This window comes from Dermacentor albipictus, chromosome 1 (genome assembly GCF_038994185.2).
Source record: "Dermacentor albipictus isolate Rhodes 1998 colony chromosome 1, USDA_Dalb.pri_finalv2, whole genome shotgun sequence".
In the NCBI taxonomy this organism is placed as follows: Eukaryota; Metazoa; Arthropoda; class Arachnida; order Ixodida; family Ixodidae; genus Dermacentor; species Dermacentor albipictus.
The window spans coordinates 304,690,814-304,714,682 of NC_091821.1; the positions used below are offsets into that span (position 1 = coordinate 304,690,814).

Here is a 23,869-nt window from a genome sequence, read left to right on the forward strand (position 1 = left end):
GTCCGTAGGAAAAAAAATTGTCTAAATGCATTAGTTTCTTTCAAAGGTCGGTTTTAGTGCATGATCCTGTGTGTGTAAAGTCCTTGGGTACCTAATGGTTGGCCATATGAAGCTATGGACATAACTCATGTTTCGGAAATGAACAGCTCAAGAAAGACAAGGACGAAGGAAAAGAAGAACATGGCACTGGCGCTGACTCACAACTGTTATTCTTTTCCTTCGTCCTTGTCTGTTTGGAGCTGTTAATTTCGGAAACATGAATCACCACCAGCTCTCCCAAGTTTCTCTTCTAGTACTGGACATAACTAGTTTGCCTTTTAAAATAATATGCAAATATACTGCGCTAGAATATTTTCCACGCATTTGTAATGCTTCAATATTATTTTCACGCATAAGCTTAGAAGGGGAGTCATAGCTTTCGTATTTTACAAAAATAAAGAATGAATTATGGAGTCTTACGTGCCAAAACCACGATCTGATTATGAGGCACGCGGTAGTGGGAGACTCAGGAAATTTGGACCACCTGGGGTTCTTTAACGTGCACATAAATCAAAGTACACAGGTGTTTTTGCATTTAGACCCCATCGAAATGCAGCCGCCGTGGCCGGGATTCCATCCCGCGACCTTGTGCTTAGCTACCACTAAGCAACAGCGCCGAGTTCAAAAATAAGTATGATAGCTTTCCATCGTAGCATATCGAGCTTGGTATATCATGTTTAGTTTTGGGATCCCAAATCACGCAAGCATATCCTATGTTGTACCTGACGTGTGCATTGTATACCAGTAACCTGAATCGTTTTGGAGCTTTTCCTAATTTCCTCCTTAAGAACACAACTTCCGAAAGGCCGATGCGAAAATGTGAGAAACGAACTGGCCTAGAATTTCTGGAAGTGAGGGTAACACCTAAATGTTTGTGTTATTTGTACTATTTTCCTATTGTAAAGTATATAGTCATCAAAATTAGGCTGTACATTACGTGTGACTATCAGTAAAATTTTTTAACGTCAAATTCTATGTCACATGTTCGACACCTTCAATAATTGGTGCTGTAAAACACCATGGTCACTTTCGCACAGTGTTTCTTTATATATACCGTCATCTACAACAGGTTTTTACACACAGAGTCAGACGGTAATTCAGTCAAGTCATTTACATACACTAAATACAGCAAAAGACCCAGTGCACTGCCTAGCGGCACACCGGAAGAGACAGCCTGCATATTGGAAGCCTGATCATACACCACAGCTAACTGATTTATATTTTTGCAAGTACGCTTCCGTCTACTTCACTAAATAACAAGGAAGACCAATGAATACTGATTTATGCAGCAGTTTCCCGTGGGGTACATTCTCGAATGCTTTGCCATAGTCTAAAAACCGTCATACCTTGGTGGTCAAGCAGCGCACTGACAAGGACAAGGCGGAGACGCGCAAGAAGGCACGACACTCGCTGCACTCGCAACTACTTGATTTCAAAACAAACACTTCACATTTATATGCCTGGTCACCCTCAACATCCTCACCTATGCTTGCTTATCTTTGACATCTGAGGGTTTGCAGGTACATCAGTGTGAAGTATGTGTTCTTAAATAAAGTAGTTGCGAGTGCATGCGTGTGTCGTGTATCCTTGTGTGCCTTCGCCTTGTCCTTGTCAGTGCACTGCTTCACCACCAAGGTAGTATGATGATCAGTAACCAACTCGCCTAACTTTCCACGTTCATGTAGTCTACCAAAATGCATACATATGCCTCAGTGTTCTAAATGCTTTGAAAAATCATGGACAGTCGCTCCGTCATTGAACATTTTACCAAAATAGAGACAAAAGTTTTTTGTTGGACAAGAAACACTTACTGTAACCAGCTATGACGTGCTCCACAAGTTCCCAACTGTATACACTGGTGCATGGCCGTGCAGCGTCACGCCGTGCACGTCGGTTCTCTCTTCCATCAACGGAGCAGAGCGGCGGCGAATGGCGGCAACCACTTTCCTCTCTGCATCACCCCGTCCTCGCCTGCCCGCACATTTCTCCTCTTCACGGTGCCCCTCCTCGCATTCTTTTTTTGCCACAGTAAGATCGCCGACGGCAGCATCAATACCTCTCCTGACTCCATAAAGGAAACTCTGCTTTAAACGGCACTTTCCTGCTGTTTTCGTTAACGCGCTATAGTGTGCTTATACTTGAAGCCTTACTTCTCTGTATAGTCGAGGAGATTGTATGAATATAGGGCAATGTAAAAAAAAGAACAAACCACTAGGGTGACAAGACACCTCAAGAAGACACAAAAATGCATGCAAATCAACACGCGCTGGGGAATTTGATGCAAGCGAAGCTTTCTGTGCTATTTGCGTTGATTGGCGATAATTCTCGGTGATGTTGATGGCGAATGTCTAAGTTCTTCAGATGTTAGTGCAATACGAGAGCGGTGAGTTGATGTTAAACGCTTCCCTTGCGTGGAGCACTTTTGCTTGTGTACGTAGTACACATCACGGCGTTGTACGTAGTCGCAGTCGTGGTCAAGTCGGCAGGACGTTCGGTTCGGGTACGGGAGGTGAGTGGTTCGATCCCTATACTGCCGCACACCAAGCGCTTTCATAAGACAGGTACAAGCAGCCTTCCGGTCAGGCGTCCGGCTTTCCGGGGCAGCGTTGCTTGGAATAGGTTCGCACACACCACTGTGCTTGTTTCGCAAAAACCTAGACAAACAAAGCCACAAAGCTCTTCAACAGGAGTCTGGTGGTATCATGCCGCTAGCTTCACAATATAGTGCACGGAACCCTTCGCTCACATCTATTCCCGCATGTTCCTTCCAAGCGTCTGGAACTCCCACAGAAGCCGAGCCCGTGGCCCACTTTGCCGGTATGTACCCGGTGGCAGCCCTCCACAGCTGTGGTGGAAAAAGGGGCGCCCAGAGACCTTCGCACAACTCTATAGGGCCTCCTTTTCAGATGAGAACCCATGTAACCAATGGAGTACCCGGCCGCGGTACATCGCTATAGATTAGAACAAACAGGTGGGTTCCTGGAGGAACTAGGATTCGAATAGTGCCTCCCGCAGTGGACTCTGTACCATTTCACCACCACTGCGGTTGGCAGTGTTGGCAGAGCGATGTCGTATACGTGCCGAAAGAACTCGACAAGGTTATACTGCCAGCCCAAAACGGAGTTTCTAGAACCGCAGTCTGCTGCAATGTTCCCGCAGAACTTGAGCAGGAACAAAACAGGGATAAGTACAAAACCTTCTTTATTTTTTTTTAATTGTAAAGGAGAGACATGGGTCTTAAACACTACACGAAATATGCCCAGCACAACCACCGTGAACAAGCTGCCACGTCTGGACTGTGCGCTTGGCGTTGCACCAGGAAGACCACGGACCAACAAGGAACGCCTTCTATACGTCGCCTTCTTCACCTTGGAGGCTACACAAAATCGCATCAAAGGAAATTCGCACATTAAGATCGCAAGCACGTATTCTAGAGAGGTTAACATAACATGACTAGGTCGTGTTGGGAAAAGCGTTTCGTAAATTTCAAGCGTGCTCGTCACTCACCGACTACGGACAGCGAGATGTTCAGGCTCATTTTGGGCTCGGTAGAGACCTGGCACTCGTAGACGCCGGCGTCCCACTTCTGCGTGTAGCGAATCTCGAGCGTCCAGTCCTCGGATCCTTCCAGGTGGATCGAATGGAACCGCTGGTCCGACGTGTACGTGTACGTGCCCACCGTCAGGATGTGCAGGTCACGCTGCCGGACCCACGACACCTGCGAGGCAGATGACCATTAGGCCGTTAATCTTTGATGGCTGAAAAGATACATTGATAACGTGTATGACCCGCTCTACCACAAAACACTACTCTAAGCGATGGCGAATTGGTATATTCATATATATTTCAACTGTAGACGATCAGAGGCAGGTAGGGAGAAGCAACTCACCGCGAGAAATACTCGAGTATTGGTGGACAGAGTATCCCGGGTATCCGATCTCAGGAAGCAGAACGCAAGCGCGTTCTGGTTTCTTGTGCATTGTAATGAGGCATGTCCCTTGTTCATGCATGCTCTGTCGTTTTGTCTAGCGTAAAAGAAATTTCATTGAAGGGCAACTTCACTGCAACACAATTGGCAAGCGATGCGCCTCGCGGCGACATACCTTAAGCTCACAGCCGGATGCTGAGCGCCCATTTTACCACCGTTGAGCTGTGCGGTTGAGTATCGGCTGCGATACAATTGCTAAGTATTTCCGCGCCAGCTCGCACTTGATGCCGCTGTACTGACCCTTTTCGCAAAGCAGTTTGCTCTAGACAAACGAGATGGCGCTCTCGGCAGTGTGCCGCACGTAGCCTCAGCAAAAGCGCACAATAACGAAACCATTACCTCTTCTGCCCTGCTTATGTGCGATCAGGCGCCGGAAATACAACTGCGTTTTCGTTAATGCATTGTACTTCACTCATGTTGCAAAATGCGGAGCTCTGTAGTGAAGGCATGTACAGTAGTTGGCTGCAACTGCTGCATTCCTTAACGTATGACTGGCATGTTAAGGAATGGAATGAATTTGTGTGTCCAAATTCACGGACCGCTGCTGCATAAGGACTGCCTGTGTTGCCAGCTCTTCGCCATGTACGGCTTCCTTCATGGATAGATAAAATTAACTCATCCGCCAGCATTGCAGCGCTAACTTCCAAGGAAAGGACTTCAACCTGGAAGGTATGCACGAGTGGGTGTTATACGGTGACAAATTGAGTAGCGCCCCTCCTTTGGCATATATAGTAATGCTTCTCGCAGTTTTTCTGCACACATCCACCCTAACTCACACGCGAACTTACGCATCGCCAACGTATCAAGAATAAGTGAACAGGCGCATACTTAAGTGAGTGCGCCGATGCATGCGTGGCGGCGACTACACCGACAGCACACTAATGTTTGAAGCTGAGCATTCGCAACGGTCCTCAGAGTAAAGCCCGGAATACATGGAGCGTTTTTGAGGCGATTTTCGCCTCACGGCGCCGATTTGACGCCCGGCGTCGAGAAAAACGCCCGCCGCCGCCGATCAGGACCGGCTAGCGTCAGACGCGGCGCGCACGCGTCTGACGCTAGCGGAAGTGCCTGTCGGAGTCACTTCCGTCTGTTTTCGGCGGGCGCGGCCAGCCGTCTCACCGTTCCTTGCCGTCCCTTGAACACTTCGCGCGCGTGCGCTGAAACTCTGCGCAATCCGCACACCGGTTTGAGTTGCAGAAGGTCGCCAGACGAAACATTTCCGGGTAACCGTCTCCGCTGAACATCCACAAAAGTATCGATACAATATTAAACATACCTGGTAATGTGTACAGACATATTAGTGGGGTATTTATTGCATAATTTATTAATTATAACACAAGCAAACAACATATAAGCACTGTTCGTTCATTTAGTGGTAGCCAAAACATTTTTGCCTTCTCTGGCCACACTGCGGCGGCGTTCGCCGCTCGTACGTTTCATGTAGCCTGGCCGGCGTCCCGCCAGCGCGTTTTTTTTTTTTCGGCGCGCGATAATTGCAGGAGAAAAACGCCCCATGTAGCCCCTGCTTAAGAGAGTGAATAGCGATAATACGTAATTGCTACAAGCTATTACAAAGTGCAGCACATGCATATTGCAAGCCTTGTGCGCAGCAAGATCAAATCTATCGCAACTGGGCACACCTGCGAGCGATCAGGCATAAGATAAACAGTCAGATAGTGAGGGCCCGGGGAATTTTACTGAATAACGTGACAAGCCACTGCTTAAGATTGTTTGACAAATAAAAGATGATCAGCTAAACGCGTTGATACTGATTCCGTCTATAAGCGGGAAGTTAGGATAGCTTGGAATCCTCGCACGCATGCTTACACACATTCACGAAGACACATTTACACGCACGCACGCACACGCACATACAAACTCGCACACAAATATTGTTCACGCTCCTGTTGCATACGTATAAAAATGCAGACCCGCAATTTCGCAGGAGAAATATACAGGGTGCATTTAGTCTTTGTCTCAATCTAGCAGGTTAGCAGCATGGCAAACAATATTGAAAGCTTCGTAGCTGTGTGTACACGCTGCGGTGGCTTAGTGGCTGTGGTGTTGCGCTGCTAAGCGCAACAACAGGGTCACGCGATGCAATCCAGGCCGCTGCGGACGATATCGATGGGGGCGAAAGGGAAAAACAGCAGTGCCCCGTGCACTGGGGGCGAGTTAAAGATCCCCTGGTGGTCAAAATTAATCCGGAGTCTGCCACTAAGCGTGCATCACGATCAAATGGTGGTTTTGGCACGTGAAACCCCTGATTTCAGTTCAATGAGTTCTGTGTGGTAAATCATAAATAGAGGCTGTCTGCGCGCCCGGCCGTGAACCGCTGCATCCACAACACCGCCAAGGCTCCCCTTTTTGAGCAGCCTTGTACGCCGCAGTGTTCACTGCTTGCCTTCGGCTAGTTTAGAGCAGGACACGGCAAACGCTGGGAAGAAGGTCAACGAGGCTGCAGTGCTGCGAGCGAAGCATGTGCAGCACTTCGATTCTCGATCATTTATTTTCGCTTTTTTCTTGTGTAGTATATACTGTGTGCTAACGGATGCAGAAGACTCGAAGGAGTCTGTTGCTCTCGTGTTATCACAGTATTGTGACTTATGGCCTCTGAAATTTATTGCGATAGCAATGATATGGATACTCCAGGCGAAGTTCCGCCGTCGCCGTGAGATACCTTATAGATAGCTTACAAGAAAGCGGCCGCAGCCGTATGTTGTGGGTGCGAGGGAAAGCGTGCGAGGGTGAGCCTCGAAGGATGGGGGCCACGGCTGATGGCTTCGTGTGCGCTGTGTTCTCTCGCGCCGCGTTGGAGCGAGCAGCAGCATGACGCGGAATTTGTTGCTTGATCACGCCAGCGTGCTGACAACGAGTGTCCGCGCTCATCGAGTGAGACGTGTCCTTGTTGGCCTGTGCGCGTGTGACACCACGCTCGTTAATTTAGGTAGTGAGTGAGTGTTTACTGCAGTTTATGCGGCCGATAGAACTGTACTAACTTTACTTCGAATACCTGTTTAATAATTGGCTATCCGAAGAAGAAGTCCCTCCGAGTGGCCGCTGCTTCTTCGGTGAGATATTATTTTCTGTTTTCTTCGAAGAATCAGTGCTGCGTTGAGACTTCACTGTTGTCCAGGGAGAACAGACATCCCGTGGGATTCCTGTGTGCTAAAGATCACGCACAATATCGCATGGTTTGGCTGCGCTCCGCAGCGCATCTACGCCTACCACGGCGGTAGGCAGCAAAGAACACCGGCACGAGCCATATGTCCGACAGCGCGTTCCTAGGCGCATGAGTGCCGCAGAATTGACGCCGCATTCGGAAGTGCCACAACAAGCGCCCAATGTCATCAAGCCGGCGACGCTAGTTTTCAACGCCGCCCTACCTAGCAGCGCACCTTCAGTGAATATGGCTGAGACCAGCGAAAGTGAAGCCAAGAAACCACGGGTTGACGACGACAAAACATCTACCTATGATCTAAGTGAAGATGAAGATATAGACTGCGATGAAACGCCGTTCTCCTTGGTAACGTATAAAAAGAAGCGGCCTGAGGGAATTCCAGTTGTTTTTCGACCCTCACAGGAAGGACGCAACTTCTGGCAAGTGAATCCAAACCGAGCTGCGTCGGAAATTGTCTCCGTGGCAAAAGCAAAAGTGCAGTCTTTCCACGTGAATAGGGATAGAAGTTTCTCTGTTAACGTTTCTTCAGTCTCATCTCCAAGCCATCTACTGTCGCTGAGCGAAGTGGCTGGTTTGGAAGTCAAGCCATTCATTCCGGCGTTTTATACCAAGAATGTTGGCAAGATACGCCATGTGCCAGTTGAGTATACGGAAGAACAACTGGTTGACTTCCTGAAGGATTTTGGAGTGACATCAGCCCGTCGTCAGGCGTGCTACAATCGCCAAGAAGATGGAGCGGTAGAATCACGTCCTCTGAGAAGCGTCATCCTCCATTTCAGAGAAGACAAACCAATGCCGCAACGAGTGCATTTACGTTTCACGAGTCACCCCATAGTAGAATATCGTGGCCCTGCTCTAAGATACTACAACTGCCAGAGATTTGGACATCTATCGAAGAACTGCCGCAGTCAGCGTCGCTGCAAGATATGCTCAGAAGACCACAGCCATTCAGAGTGCAAGTCTGTGTGTCATCCAAAGTGTGCCAACTGCGGCGGAAACCATACAGCTTCCTACTCCGGGTGCTCTCAGAGGAGAGCTGCCTCGAGGTTACGCAGACATGAGTTAAAATACGGAATGCTGCCTCCTCGTAATGCGCCCGCACCCAACCTTGATGCTGTAAGATATGCGCCTCCAACTCCTAACAAAGAAAATGAGCAAGGGGTCCATATGAGCTATTCTGCAGCTCTAAAGCACTCAGGTTGACAACGTTCTGACAGCGAGCGGCACGATCCACCTTCAGAGAATGCTACTCACCTTGCCCAGGCTTCGAGTGAAATTCGCCGACCTTCTCAGCAACGCCCTCAGCCATCGACACAGCAACCTCAGTTAACATCTGAGCGACTACCTCAGCATTCACCTCAATCACACCAGTCATCCCAGCGACCATCTCAGTCAATTCTTCAGCGACCTGCTTCGAGCGCGCATGGAGCTTCAGCGTCGTTTGGTGATTACGCGTCTGTACCCGTAGCCCAGATGATCCTGCCCATGCTATTCACAACTCTGCGTGCAATTCTAAGTGCCATTCCACAAGCAAACAACCTACCAGAGGTAAAAGCACTGCTTTCTATGGAATCGTTGGTGCTTCCACAACCACCAACAGCTCCACGGCAGGCTTACAATGAATAATCGTTACAACAATGTTTTCGTATTTCAGTGGAATGCTAATAGCCTTCGAAATAAGTCAGCTGATTTCGGCAAACTACTAGCTCAACATAACTTTCCTGTTTTATGTATACAGGAGGCAGGCGTAAGAGATGACTTTCGTCTTTCAAACTATGTTATATATAAATCATCGCGCATCGCTGGAAATAGCAGAGCGATGTTATGTGTTAGAAAGGACCTGCCGTCCTATTTAATACAGTCGAGCGATTTAAATATACCGGAGTTCGTAGCATGCAAGATATCTTTCAGAAATACAAGCGTCGCAGTGATCAGTCTTTATCTACAATGTGCTAGCAAAATATCAGTAGACAGCTTGGTGAATGTGTTTGGTATCGCAAACTTATATGTGCTGGTTTGTGGGGACTTCAACGCACATAACGTCATCTGGGGCAGTGAATATAACGATTCCCGTGGAAGCATCATAGAGTCGGCCGCAGAAAAAAGTAATCTTATCGTGTTAAATGACAACTCTCCAACGTTCTTGCGGGGGTTTCGTTACTCAAGCTGTATAGACGTCACGCTCTGCTCACAAGACCTTCTTGATGACGTTGAATGGTCAACGGACATAGAAACGCACGGTAGTGATCATTTTCCGATCCTGGTAAAACACCGCCTCATACGGATTGAGGGGACCCGGCGCTACTCAAAATATACTAATTGGCAAAGTTTTCGTCACCACTTAAGTAACTCATTGGGCGAAAATCCGAGCTTTCAATGTTTTGCAAATATCTTGTGTGAGTCTTACGAGATCAGCACAAAGCAAGTCATTGTTCCAAATGAATACGCTGCAGTCGACGGGGAATATGAATATCTAAAAGAGCAATTAGAAGACGAGCAGAACGGGCTTACCGCCGCAGTGGAAAGCTGGATGACTACAAGATGGCACAGAAAGTTCGGTCAACTTAACGCAGACGCTTACAAAAATTAGGTACGAGAAGGTGGCGAGAATACTGCGCGTCGTTGTCTCCCTTATATCCAGTTCCCAGAATATGGTCAGTTGTCCGATCTTTTTGTGGTCCAGTTACCCAGAGCCATCCCTTCCGAGCCCTTGCCGTAGCTCGAAGCACTCCGGAAGCATCTGTTGCTGACGAATTCTGCCAACTTATATCCAGACCAGGAATTCCGTTCACGTGCCTACAATTTACAAGTTCGATAACACTAGCAGAACAGAAAGTTCGTGCGTGCTTTATGTCACAACATCCTCAACTTGACTGTGAGTTTAGTCTAAATGAATTGAAATGTGCTCTTTCGTCATGCCGTACAAAGACAACCACAGGCCCAGATGGTGTCACGTATACGATGGTAAAGAACCTAGGTCCTGTAGGAAGAATGGCTCTTTTGGAGATATTTAATGACATCTGGATAAGAGATACTCTGCCAGATTCATCGAAATTAGCCCGGGTAATTCCAGTACTAAAACCAGTAAAGACTCCCCTTTGTCTTGACTTCTACCAACCCGTCAGCCTCACAAGCTGTTTTTCCAAACTAATGGAGAAGATGATAGACTGTCGACTGCAGTGGTGGTGTGAACACACAAATATGTTTTCCAATTACATGACCAGTTTTCGACAAAATCGGTGTACAATGGATTCAGTATTAGACATTGCCACATGCGTCGAACATGAGCGAAGTTGCGGAAATGTGGCAGTAGCAGTATTTTTAGACATTCAAAGAGCATTCGACACTGTAAGTCACATACACATCCTTGCTGGTATGTTAGCTTGGCCTACACGGTCAAGCACTACGATGGGTATCAAATTTCTTGAAAGACAGAAAAATATTTATGGAAACAATCGAAGGCGCGAGTAATTATCACAGCATCACACAGGGCGTACTGCAGGGCAATGTTCTCAGTCCGTTTTTATTCAACTGCGTCATGGCAGCCTTGCCACTAAAGCTCCCGTCTGGTCTACAGTATTCGCTGTACGCAGATGACATCTGCATAAGGGCCTCTGGATCTCATATACAAGACATTCAAACAACGCTGCAAGAGGGACTTGATAGTATCGACACCTTTTTAAAAGAAAGAGGCATGAGTCTTTCATACGCAAAGACAGCCGTACTTCCTTTTACTAGACGACAGCTCAATAATTTCCAACTTACGCTTAATGGGCAAACTTGGATGTTTGTGAAAGAGCATAAATTTCTTGGACTTATTCTTGACCGCCAACTAACATGGGCTTCACACATCCGCGCAATTGAAAAGCAGACCAATGCAGCAATAAACGTACTTCGGTGACTCGCAGGTACAACGTGGGGGGGGGGAGGGGGGGATCAGTCTCTTCGCTACTACAAGTTCATAACCCACTCATAAAACAAAAAATTGCTTACTCGGCTCCTATTCTCCATGGTTTATCGCAAACTTCTGAGGAACGTCTTCAACGTTTACTGGCAAGAGGGCTGCGAGTGTGTCTTGGGGTTCCGCAGGCTACCTCGAGTTCTTTAGTAATTGCTGAAGCTCGTCACCCACCATTTCCAGTCATACGAACGGTTGAAACATGCCGACATATTTATCGCATCTTAACCCAACACGAGAATCATCCATTAAACCTCGCGCTTACCGAAAGAAACAAAAGCAAAATTCACGATGTTGTTCGAGAACATAAAGGATTATTACCAAGATTTGAAATATGCAAAGTGGATGTTTGTTACCCTCCCTAGATGTTAACATGTCCTAAAATAGAATGATCGGTTGACGGGATTATATCTAAGAGAGACATGTTCATAGTAGCCGCCCAACAACTGGCACTCTTCCAAATTTACTCCTTATATCCCCAGTACATACATGTTTATACAGATGGTTCGTGTCATAAAAATTCCTCGACTTCAGCATTCGTCATTCCACATTTAGCGCTAGAGCAAACATTTAAATTATTCCGAGAGACATCTTCCACCGTATCAGAACTGTTTGCAATCCTGTGTGCTTTGCGGTTCATAGCATCAAAAGAACATTCGCAAAAATGGGTTATCTTTAGCGATTTGCAAGCCAATCTTACATTACTACAGAGCAATAAGAAAAATTCTTTGAACACTTTGCTATTGTATGAGACACTCAAAGAACTTACAAAAGCAAGCGCAATGAACCACGTAATTGCATTCCAGTGGATACCTGGGCACTGCAATATTTCTGGAAATATTGCAGCGGACGCAGCTGCGAATCGGGCGCACAATAACGTGGAGACAACCAATCTTCCTCTATTGCGTAGTGAAGTCCGTCTGCTCCTGAGACAGATTTCTTGTCGCCTCAGCAAAACTACCTGGTTTGACCAGCAAACTAAAAACTCTGAGTTATACTTTATAGACCCCTGTATAAACTTAACAATGCCGGGAAATCTAAGAGACAACAGAAAATTTGAAGCATTGGTATACCGCCTGCGTCTTGGTACTGCATTCACTAAACACTTCCTGTACAGGATAAAACGTGTCTCTAGTCCACAGTGTTCTTGTGGCCATGCAGACGAAGATGTGCATCATCTTCTCCTCGAGTGCACTAAATACAATCCACAAAGAAGGGTACTGCAAGCAAATTTGTTGATATTAGACTGAAGACCTTTCACTCTAAAAAAAATACTTGGCCCATGGCCAACTGCGGGCCTTCAAAAAAGAGCGCTTCTTGCTCTGAAAAAGTTTTTAGAGGAGACCAACATTTTGGAAAATATTAGGTATCAGATGATCCGAATGCGCTAAATGAGTAACATAAACGTTGTTCATGATTCATAATTGGTTTATGTGGCGATCGCAACTTTTATGCAATATGTATAATTCTGTTCTGTACTTGCAGTGCATTACATGTGTTGTGTGTTATGACTGTTCTAAAAACTTACTTTATATATGCGTACGTGGACTGGACTAATGCACAGAACTTTGCGACTCATGTACTGTTGGACTGTATATTTTTTATTCATCTAGTGTTCTACTGAGTGCCATATTTCGTGTCGCTATTCTCCCTTTTTACGCAAATTTGTTTCCTTTGCCAAGTGACAAGGAGTAGCCGGTGCCACCATAAAGGCGCCAACCTCTCCTAATATTCATCTCAATAAAAAAAAATTGGCTATCCCAATCAATGCTTCGACTTTCGGAAGAAAGTGCAACCTTTTAATTAGCATAAATGTGTATATTTCGGCTGCCACCAGCCGACACCACAAATTGAGTAACCAAAGCAAACTGCCCTTATCCACAGAACTGGTCAACGTTGCCTAATAAAAGCTCTATAAGCATCCTGAGGACTAAAGACGCACTAGGTCGGAACCCATAGGCACACGGAGAAATGCAGCGCTGGTGTAAGCAAAAGCGAGCGCCAGTATTTTCCTGCTCTTCTAAGCCCAAGGCTCGGGTGCGTCAGCTGGATGGCTCAAGCGAGGCACAGACTTTGCCATGGACATATTTATTGGGGTGGTGGTGACGCGCATAACAGCTCGGTGAGCGCAGAACGTCCCCCACTACGCCCGCCTCGGCGGGCCGCCACAGGCAGGGCGCGGACTGCTTCGTAGGCAAATATGGCAACGTCGGTGGCGTTCGCGCTTTCAACTGCGCACAAAGGAGGGAGAAGCGTGCGGCTGCGCGTGGAGGCAGGCGCTCATTAGGACCAAGCGTCTCACTCATCGCGTCGTCACTACGGTTACCGATTCGCGACACACTGCTGGACTAACGCGGCAAAGCCGGAGAATTAAACTTGGGAGCTGTCGCTGCAATCGGCCAGAATGTGCGCACGGTGCAGTTTGCCGCCCGTGTGCCGCACCACGTCGACGGTTTCCACCGACCGCCGGTGCGAGACTTATCCGCTTCCCTCCCGGTAACACACGCGTGCACCGGTAAAACTGCCGCAATCGTTATGCAGTGACTACAGTACGCGAGCGCGATGATTATCGGTAAGCACTACTTTGCGGGTCGGTAAGGGAGCGAAATTACAAATGGAGGAACCGCCAAGCTTGCGACCGACTACTGGCCTCGTGCGTATACGGGCTGCGTCGACTGCTGTCGCAGAGTGGGTTGATTCTTGATGTTGACGAATCATTTGCGCCTGCACCCCGCCACTGTTCAGCACACAAAGCGTACTGCAACGCTGTTCTGAACGAGATTTATGCGTGGTACGCGGGAAACTAAATCTGTACTTCAATGGACCAGTGCCTGATCTTCTAGTTGCGTGCAGTTGCTTTTGCGCTAGCAAAATTTATGCGCAAAAGCAATTAATTATAATCATTGGTTCCTACATTGTTGTCTGAATTATGGTATATCTAGGGGTGCTGATAGCTATTTAGCCTTACCGAGAAAAATATTGAGCTAAGTAATTGTAAGTTGCAAGGTCTATTGGCCAATTAGTGCAAAAAATCAGCTGCCTATGTTTTCAGCTTATCACCCTTTTTTCAATGTAAAGCGAACTTGGTAGCACGTCTAGAATAGTTCAACAAGAACGAACATAGGACGATAACCAAGTACCTGTTTCTCCAAAAGAAAGGTGCGAAGGTTTTTCATGACGAAATGTCACAAACTTTGGACGACAGCAGCCCTTCATATGCTACCATTAAACGTTGGGTGGTCAATTTTAAAGCTGACCATTTCGTTGTGGGAAATGTGAAACCCAGTGAAAGGCTAGTTTCTGTCTATGTGCCTGCAAATGCGAAGGCCATCCATTACATGTTCATAAAGGACCACAGAATATTAGCCAGAAGTATGGCTACATATCTGGGAATCTCGCGTGATACAGTTGCTGCAATTATCCACGACGAATAGGAAATGAGGAAGGTTACAGCGAAAAAGATGCCAAAGCTTTTTACAACTGAACAACAGCGGAATCATGTGGACACATCTGAGGCTGTTTTCGAACATTGTGCGAAATATGAGTCACATTTCCTGGACAAATGTGTGACTGGTGTCGAGACAAGGATCTACTCTTGTGATTCTGAGCCAAAGGAACAGTCTAAGTACTGGAGACACAATAGTTACCCCCTGGCCAAAGAAGTTCAGTGTACAAAGGTCGGTGCATAAGCGAACGGCAACAGTCGTTTGGGATAAGAAAGACGTTCTGCTGGCGGACTATTACCTCCGACAGGGTTCAGCTATTAATGCGGAATATGACTGTGCTTTATTGACGAATTTAAACAAGAAAAGAAAACTGTCGAGGAGAGCTTTCTGAATATGCCAGCCTTTTGTATGATAACGCCTCTTACACTGCGGCTTGAACAATGGCACAATAGACATTTTTATAGGCTTTCAAGCGGTGGCGCATCCGCACGATTTGCCTGATCTGGCCCCTTCTGACCTACAACTTTTCTCCAATCTCAAAACACGCATGAAGGGACAACGACTTGACAGGGTTCTAGTGGCAACTAATGCTGCGAATGAGTGTTTACTTCAGCAGGCGGAATAAGTATGTGTGCAAGGACTTAAGAGTCTGCAGGACAGATGTCGCAAGTGCATTGACTTGCTAGGATAATATGTAAATTGTGTCGCAGTTAGAGCTTGTAGCTCCGCTTCTTTCTGGGTAAGGCTAAATACTTATCAGTACCCCTCGGTGCGCAGTACTTCAGATGTTTATTTTCTCTTCCACGGGCTGCATAGTCTCCCGCTATCTTCTGTGGTCACTGTGACCACTTTGTTACACTTCGCGCTACCGCTCATCTACTCACTTGAAGGAAACAGGAAAGAAGAGTGTGGAAGGCCAATTGTACCGGATGAAACGCAACAAACAAACATAACAACGCAACAACGCACAACACAACACAATACCTTGGACAAAATGCCATTATGCACATGTCTATCAAATCAGTAAAGCAAGTCTAGTGACAGCCGACGTGTAATCGCCTGCGTTCACTATTCAAATCGCAGCCTCATGGACAAGAGAGGATGACGATGAGAGATAGGACAACTTTTTATGACGAAGCGGACCAAATGCGCGTTTAAATTCAACACCCGAGTCACCGGGGCAACGTGCGCAGGCCATTCCTCCGCCATAAAGTGGCGTGAAAGTATTTATTGCGCATAGAAACGTTTACGTACCGACGTACTTTCTTCAATATTCAAATATTGCTCCACACGCCACACCTCGTTAATGGAGGTGCGGCTTGAATATGCAACAATAACTGCCCCGATGATCACGTTGGCTACGGTGACTTCAGATACTTTGGCATTCACCCACTCTTGGGAGTTGGCCAAGAGTTGGGTGGCGTGAAATTAACTGATCACAGTTTAACTTAGAGTTCAACAAAAACTTCTCGCCATTATCTAGCTCCCATTTACCTTTTTATGAGTCGCTATGATTACTCAGTCATGGATCCCATCGTCATTGATACATTTGGTTTTGCGCGGCTCATTGAAAATTTAAAATATCAGGCTTCCCCAGGTTACGATACTATAAGTACTAAATTTTTGAAAAACACCTCTACTTACAATTTCGTCATAACTTTTTGAGCAATCACTGGACGCATCTACTTTGCCTGTACAATGAAAAACTGGGAAGTTGGTTCCCATCCAAAAATAAGGTGTCAAGTCTTCTCCCGCTAATTATAGACAATATGTCTCACCAGCATCTGTTGCAAAATGCTGGAGCACATCATATATAGTCATCTGCTCAATCTTCTGGAAACTAATTCATTTTTCACGTCAGCGCAGCATGGTTTCCGGAGAACATACTCATGCAAAACACAGCTCATCTTGTTTGCGCACAACTTACAATGCATTCTAAATCAATCCTCGTTTTGCGACTGTATTTTACTAGATTTCTCTAAAGCATTTGATAAGGTATGTCACAAGCTACTACTATACGAAATAAGCCTTCTTAATCTTGACTGTAACTTCTTTAAATGGATAGAATGTTTTCTAACCAATCATTTTCAGTTCGTCAGTGCTAACGACCATAGCTCTGCATTCACTAAAGTATGTTCAGGTGTACCACAAGGTTCCGGACTAGGCCCTCTTTTATTTCTTATCTATATCAACGACCTTCCCTTTCGAAATAACCTCAAATATTCACCTTCTTGCCGATGATAGCGCTGTTTTTCGCAAAATAAGCAACTCCGATGACATAACTGCACTGCAGGCCCATCCAAACGTTATTCCTAGCTGGTGTAAGAAATGCCTAATGGAACTTATTATTAACAAATGCAAAGTACTAAGAATATCCCGAGCGGCTCATGCCTTACCTGAGTATACCTGGTATACCTGGATAACCTTACCTGGATAACATTGCCCTTGAATCCGTTGACAACTATAAGTACCTTGGAGTTCATATTACGACTAACCTGTCATGGGCTGTTCATACTAGTTATATAATTAACAATGCCAACCGGACGCTAGGTTATTTGCGCCGAAATATTAATTCCGCTCCGCCAACCTTAAAACTACTGCTGTATACGACACTAATACGCCCAAAATTAAAATATGCATCGGCTGTTCGGGATTCATGCCAAGTTAACCTAATCAATTCTTTTGAACTTGTACAAAATAATTCCGTTCGTTTCATTCTTTCTATCTATAATAGAACTGCAAGCATAAGCACTATGAAAAGTAACCTCAACTTACCGCCATTAGCTTTTCGCCGAAAAATATCCCGTCTAGCTCTGTTTCATAAATTATACTATCACCCTGTGCTACGAAATGATTTAATTACGCCACCAATGTATGTTTCTCATCGCATTGATAATTTTCGCAAAGTAGGGTGTGTATTGTGCCACACTAAAAGTCTTTTTGAGTCATTTGTTCCACGAACATCTCGGGAATGGAACCACCTTCCTCCAGACATCGTTACTACTACTGATAATACTGCCTTTAAACTAGCAGTAGCTAATATTGTTACGGAGGACGACACCGACGAAAAGCTATTTACAAGTATATTTACAAGGCAATACGCCGCAGTTGAACAAGAGGCAACAGCCCGCGCTAGCTTCCAATCGTCGTCTTCGTCTTCTTCCTGCGCGGCTCTTCGACAGTGGGAATACGACCCCGTAGCATTACCCCCGGCGGCAAAAGCGCCGTCCCGGAGCGACAAAAGGCTGCACTCGGAAGCAGTGTAGTAGCTCTTGAGCCTACTGATGTGCACAACATCACTGGACGCCAGAGTAGATGACGAGGTTGAGCTCACAGGAGCAATTTCATAAGTCACAGGCGTCACCTGGCGAAGCACGCGGTAGGGCCCTGTGTATCGCGAAAGGAGCTTTTCGGAAAGTCAAACGTGACGACAGGGCGGCCACAGGAGCACGAGTGCACCAGGCGAAAACTGTACGTCACGGTGGCGGGCGTTGGCGTTGGCGTGGCAAGCATTTTGCGAACTTCGGTGTGAATCACTTGACGCTCAGCTGGTGATACTCGATACGGGCGGCGATGAATAGGAGGGGCATCTCCGGTATTAATGCGATGTTTAACAGCTGTTGTTTGGGCCAAAGGACGATCGTTGAAGTCAAAAATATCTTGGTAGGAAATGAGAACGCGGTAGAGCGCACGGGCGTGCTCGGACGGCATGTCGGGTGCAATCATTTTCTGCAAGTTGGCGATGGTACAAGTCGCCGACGGCGATGGTAGAGGAAGATCGGGTAAATTGTCGTCTATTGAAATCGACGCTACAGAGTGATCCTCGAATGAGCAAAGTTGGGCCAGAGACATCCCGCGTGGCAGCACTTGTGTCGTCAAGGCAAAATTGACCACTGGCAGGCAGACGCAATTCGCCGTAATAGATAAAATAGTATGAGGTAGTGTGATCCCGTGTGTAAGGAGGACGTCTTGCATAGGAGCCGCGATGTAGTGACCGTCGGGCACTGGCGGGGATGACACGAAGTCAACGTAAGTCAGTGCCAAAGGTGGCAAGCGAACGAAGTCGACGGAACTGAGGCGAGGAAGGTGTTCTTCAGCGGGATCCAGAACAGGCAGGTCGAGGCGGAGAGTACTGGCGGAGCAATCGATGAGAGCAGAATGTGCGGAGAGGAAGTCGAGGCCGAGGATGATGTCGTGGGGACAGTGAGCGATGACTGTGAATAGCACGGTAGCGGAGCGATCGGCGAAGGAGACGCGGGCGGCACGCATACCAATTACGGGGGCTGTTCCGCCATCGGCGACACGGACAACAGGCGTCGTCGTGGGCGTGATTATTTTCCTCAGCCGGTTACGAAGATCCGCGCTCATTACCGACAAGTGCGCCCCAGTGTCTATGAGAGCGGATACAGGAACACCGTCGACTTGCACGTCAAGAAGGTTCAGATGGGTGGGCAACGTCAGGAGAGGATTTGGCGGCGTAGGGAGCAATGCAGCGTCACCTAGAGGCGCTGCATCGTCTAGTTTTCCGGCTGGGAGCGGCGTCCGAAGGGAGTCGGCGAATAGGAACGACGGGGCTGGGGAGAGCGAGATTGTCGTCGTTGGGGCGAAGGCGAACGAGAATAGGGGCGGTTCGGCGCAGGAGAATCGGTGGCGGCATTATCTGAGCGGGCAGCATAGGGACGAGAAAGGCCACCTGGGGGGCGAGAGTAGGCAGTATATGTAGACTGGTTCAGGGAGCTCCAGTGACTGCGGCAGTGCCGAGAAATGTGCCCAATGCGATGGCAGTGAAAACAAATTGGCTTGTCGTCTGCAGTGCGCCATTCAGAGGGGTTGCGGAAACGTGGAGGGTAAGAAGGTGCGGGACGGGGTGGAATCGAAGATGCCGGGTGGGGATCAGGGCGATGGGCCGAGCAGATGGTGTGAATACCCAAGTTGGCGAACTCCTGGCGGACAACTGCCTGGATCAGGGAAACAGTGACTGCAGGTGCATTGGAGGGGCTGGAGTCGAACGCAGCCGGATAGGAGGCCTCGATCTCACGCCGGACAATCCTGGTAACATCGCCAGTGTTGTTGGGACGAGGAGCGTCGGCACAGGAAGATGTCGCTGGGGTGTTGGGCAGACGGGCAAACTGTTGGTCGATACGTCGGCTTTTAGCGAATTCCAGGCGGCGGCACTCTTTTATAACTGCATCCCCCGCCGCGACGTTGTTAAACACGAGCAAGTTGAAGGCGTCATCGGCAATGCCTTTGAGGATGTGGGAGACCTTGTCGGACTCAGTCATGTGTGCGTCAACTTTGCGGCATAGAGCCAAGACGTCCTGAATGTACGTGACGTAGGGCTCCGTTGACGTCTGCACACGACCGGAAAGCGCCTTCTGCGCGGCAAGTTGGTGACCGTAGGGTGTGCCGAACAAGCCTCGAAGCTTTTGCTTAAGCGAATCCCAACTGGTCAGCTCATCTTCGTGCGTCCGATACCAAACTCGAGGTGTGCCACCGAGGTAAAAGACGACGTTGGCGAGCATGATAGTTGGGTCCCACCGGTTATTGCGGCTGACGTGTTCGTAAAGGCTGATCCAGTCCTCGACGTCTTCCCCATCTTTTGCCGAGAATATGCCAGGATCACGGGGAGCGGAGAGGGTGATGTAGGTCGTCGAAGTGGCAACAGGTGTCGGAACCGGTGGAGTCGGGTTGGCGTCGCCGGGAGCCATGAAGGTGGGCTCGATGGACCGTCCACTGCGAAGCTCCGTGACGAGGTACAGGGAACGTCCACCTCCACCAAATATGTTACGGAGGACGACACCGACGAAAAGCTATTTACAAGTATATTTACAAGGCAATACGCCGCAGTTGACCAAGAGGCAACAGCCCGCGCTAGCTTGCAATCGTCGTCTTCGTCTTCTTCCTGCGCGGCTCTTCGTCAGTGGGAATACGACCCCGTAGCAATATTGTAGAAGTAGCCGCCATTTTGTACTCGCCAAACATTATTACTGAATAGTTTCCCTAACCTGACCTTATGTTCATTTAACTTGTACTGTAGGTAACATTGTATAATATCAGCAAAGATTATTTCTTTTTAATTTAAAACATACTGTATTCTTGTAATCTTTTCAAGTTTTTCATACCACTCCCCTCTGCAATACCCCCTGGCCTTGACGATAATACAAATAAATAAATAAATAAATAAATAAATAAATAAATAAATAAACTCTATTCCTGCTTCTCCCCAACTCGCCTTCATTGCACATGAAATTTCTAGCAGCCGCCAGCGTTGCCTGCTTCAAGCAACCGGCATCTTACATGGGGCGCTGATTACCACAGCGGGACCTCTTCATGACCGAAAAGAAAGACACCACTGCACCCGATTCATACCTTCTCCTTGCCTCTTGAACTCCAGGAAGAGACTTGCTAATCGCCGAGTCTTGCCACGCACACTCTTCCCTGAGAATGTTGCGGGTCTAAGATTTCAAGGTGTCGTCCGCGAACATCCTGCCCGCAGGGCACATGGATTTAATTAGCCCCCCTTCTCACATAGAGAAGATGCGGATGACTAGTTCTGTGACCGGGGATGCGCTCCAGCCAGTCCTGTAATTGATCCAAAACGGTTCCTAAGAGAACGCACAGGGAGAGGCTGGGGGCGGCGGTGTCGCCTGCTGCTGAAAATTTTCTCGCGACCCACTTCCGAACTCGTTAGGCGATCGGTAAACAGTCTGGTGAAGTTTGCAAGCAGGTCGATAATGAAGCCAGGCTATGCCCTCCCTCGCTGTACGGTTCCTTATCTCCAACGTCAGGCCTCTTAACCCATCGCGCTTGCCAGAGCCCTTCTTTTCTGGCCTGCACAGTGCCCACATCACTTGGATCGTTCACCAAAAGAACGCGCTGCTATACACAGCACCAAGTGGATCTATGTGCATTTGTGTGTGTCAATGAGAAGCGTTGCTTGCGTTACATACGTGCCTTCTTTCTTCATGGACCTGGCAGGCATGCCTTGTGCCCTCCCCTCTATTAAGTGCACTTATTGATTGCGTGCCTAAATACATATAAACCCGGGTTGCACTGATACGATCGGTTCTGAAAAGGTATGGGAAAAGGAGAAGAAAGTTTATTTATGGTTGTCACGACAGTAAAAAAATCGCGCTGCCCAGTCTGCCCTGTTGATATTTATATGTGCCAACTGCAGCAGGTCTGCATCTAGTGAAGAGATCATAAGCACAGTTCGGGAGTGAATGACTCTATTATTCTCAAAACATGTGCTGTCATTATACGGCCTTTAAAGAGCCAGAAGTACTTAGTAAATGCACGAAACAATTTTTTGCGCTCCTTCATGATCGGGTTTTATACAGAACGCACAAAGCTTCAATGGCTAATGAGCTAGCGGTGGCTCGTGCATTTAGGGCTAGTAAGTGTTCGCACCGTGGGACATGTGCCTGATGCGATGAGCAATAAAGTGTAGCTATGACATAGCTTCTCGTTTCCTCAACATGTTCTTGCCACTGAACCATAATCGATGTAGACATCTGAACAAAGTTTATCATACTATAGTATAGTACTACGTTGAACCGTTCTCTCTGTACTTGTCACTGCTTTAACCGGCGATGAAAATAATTACGTGGCAATCCCTAACGAATAACATGTTCAGAAGGCGCTGCTGTTTCCTCAGGTGAATAAAAGAATAGAGATGTAATGGGCTTACAAAAAACTTCATCAGACACAAACGAGCCAAGGAGTTGGTAACTTCGAGTATCACTACACATTTACCTTCCGTAAAATTTTACGAAGAACGACAGAACAGGTAAAAAAAAACAATCTTGCAAAAAAAGTATGAAGAAGACGACACGCACAAGACGGCAGCGGCATTTTTTGTCCCAAACGAAGCACAGTTCTACTGAGAATTAGCAACACACAAATAAATTTAGCCACACCCCGTCACTCGTACGGCCTCCCATAGCGAAGCGGCTGCGCCGTAAAGCAGCGATTCTCTGCGAGATGTCTTGGGCCACTCTTGGTGCAGTCAACTGGACACAATTCTGCCGCAGTCCTTTTTCTTTGAGAGAGACAGAAACTATATAAAAGTTTGAAATGTTGCACCCGATGGAGTTTATAATGATGTGGTATGGCACAGCTTTATTAAACGAGGGATTCCTCATCGGCTTAATAAAAGTAATGGAGTTACCCGCCGTGGTTGCTCAGTGGCTATGGTGTTAGGCTGCTGAGCACGAGGTCGCGGGATCGAATCCCGGCCACGGCGGCCGCATTTCGATGGGGGCGAAATGCGAAAACACCCGTGTACTAAGATTTAGGTGCACGTTAAAGAACCCCAGGTGGTCAAAATTTCCGGAGTCCCCCACTACGGCGTGCCTCATAATCAGAAAGTGGTTTTGGCACGTAAAACCCCATATATTATTATTTATTAAGTAATGGAGTTGGGGAGTTGGGAGTTGAGGACAGGGCCCACACCGAGGAATGCTATCGCGTGCGGGGACAACATGCGGAGAATGGATGATTCCGCAGCAAAGGCGAACAGCGCCCGCAGGACATTGTGGGTCTCCGCCGAGAGACGGATTCACTCCTCGAAGCTGGCCACTTGCCCCTGCTGCTTTTGTCGGAAGGCTGCATACTCTGGTCACTCCGACAGCAAATGCCTGATGGTTGGCATAGCTGCCGTTACGCACGCTGGGGAAGCTGTTTGTGTAAGTGGTAGCTCCACCGCGGTGCTGTCCGGAAAACATCTTCCTTGTGTGTGCACGCCAGCGCGCAAATGCATTCGGCGTCCGTGCAGTGTCGGTGAGGGCCTTGTGCACGAGTACTTGACACGCGCGGGACAAGCCTGCAGGCAGTGGATCTTCCTTCGGCACATGTCGTATGCGTTCACGGAGCTGCCGTCGCCTCTGTCGTTGTTCTAGGAAGAACGTATCTTAATTTCCGTCATATTGTAGGGGCACAAAAGTTTCTTCGTCACTGTGGCGATTTAAGGTAGTATCGCGTTCGCAGAGGCGTGAGTGCAGCTTCGTTCTCTGGTTGACTCCGCAGCGTCCGGGAACCCACCCCACCACCCGAGATACGTGCACCGTGCGCAGCCTCCTGCTTGCCTCTGCTATCTTCCCTGCGATGGGTCAGTGTGGGGAGCTCGTAATACGCGCACCGCCGCCAGCTGACGGTCGGTACATACTGCCATTTGTGAAGCATAGCTGTAGGTTCTTCGAGGGCTTCATGCAGTGGGTCACGCACAGCCGGCAGTTCGACAGTGTGTACGCCTGGTG

The 23,869-nt window shown here is 47.7% G+C and overlaps 1 protein-coding gene across 2 annotated transcripts in view; it reads right to left on the reverse strand.

Moving 5' to 3' along the window:
• Window positions 1-23,869, reverse strand: part of LOC135907231 (uncharacterized) — a 454,989-nt gene that overhangs the window by 16,542 nt on the left and 414,578 nt on the right. For both annotated transcript variants that reach the window (XM_065438909.1, XM_065438910.1), the window contains exon 4: window positions 3,547-3,757. In XM_065438909.1, the coding sequence (XP_065294981.1) occupies window positions 3,547-3,757 (211 nt within the window). The remainder of the gene's footprint in view (window positions 1-3,546; window positions 3,758-23,869) is intronic.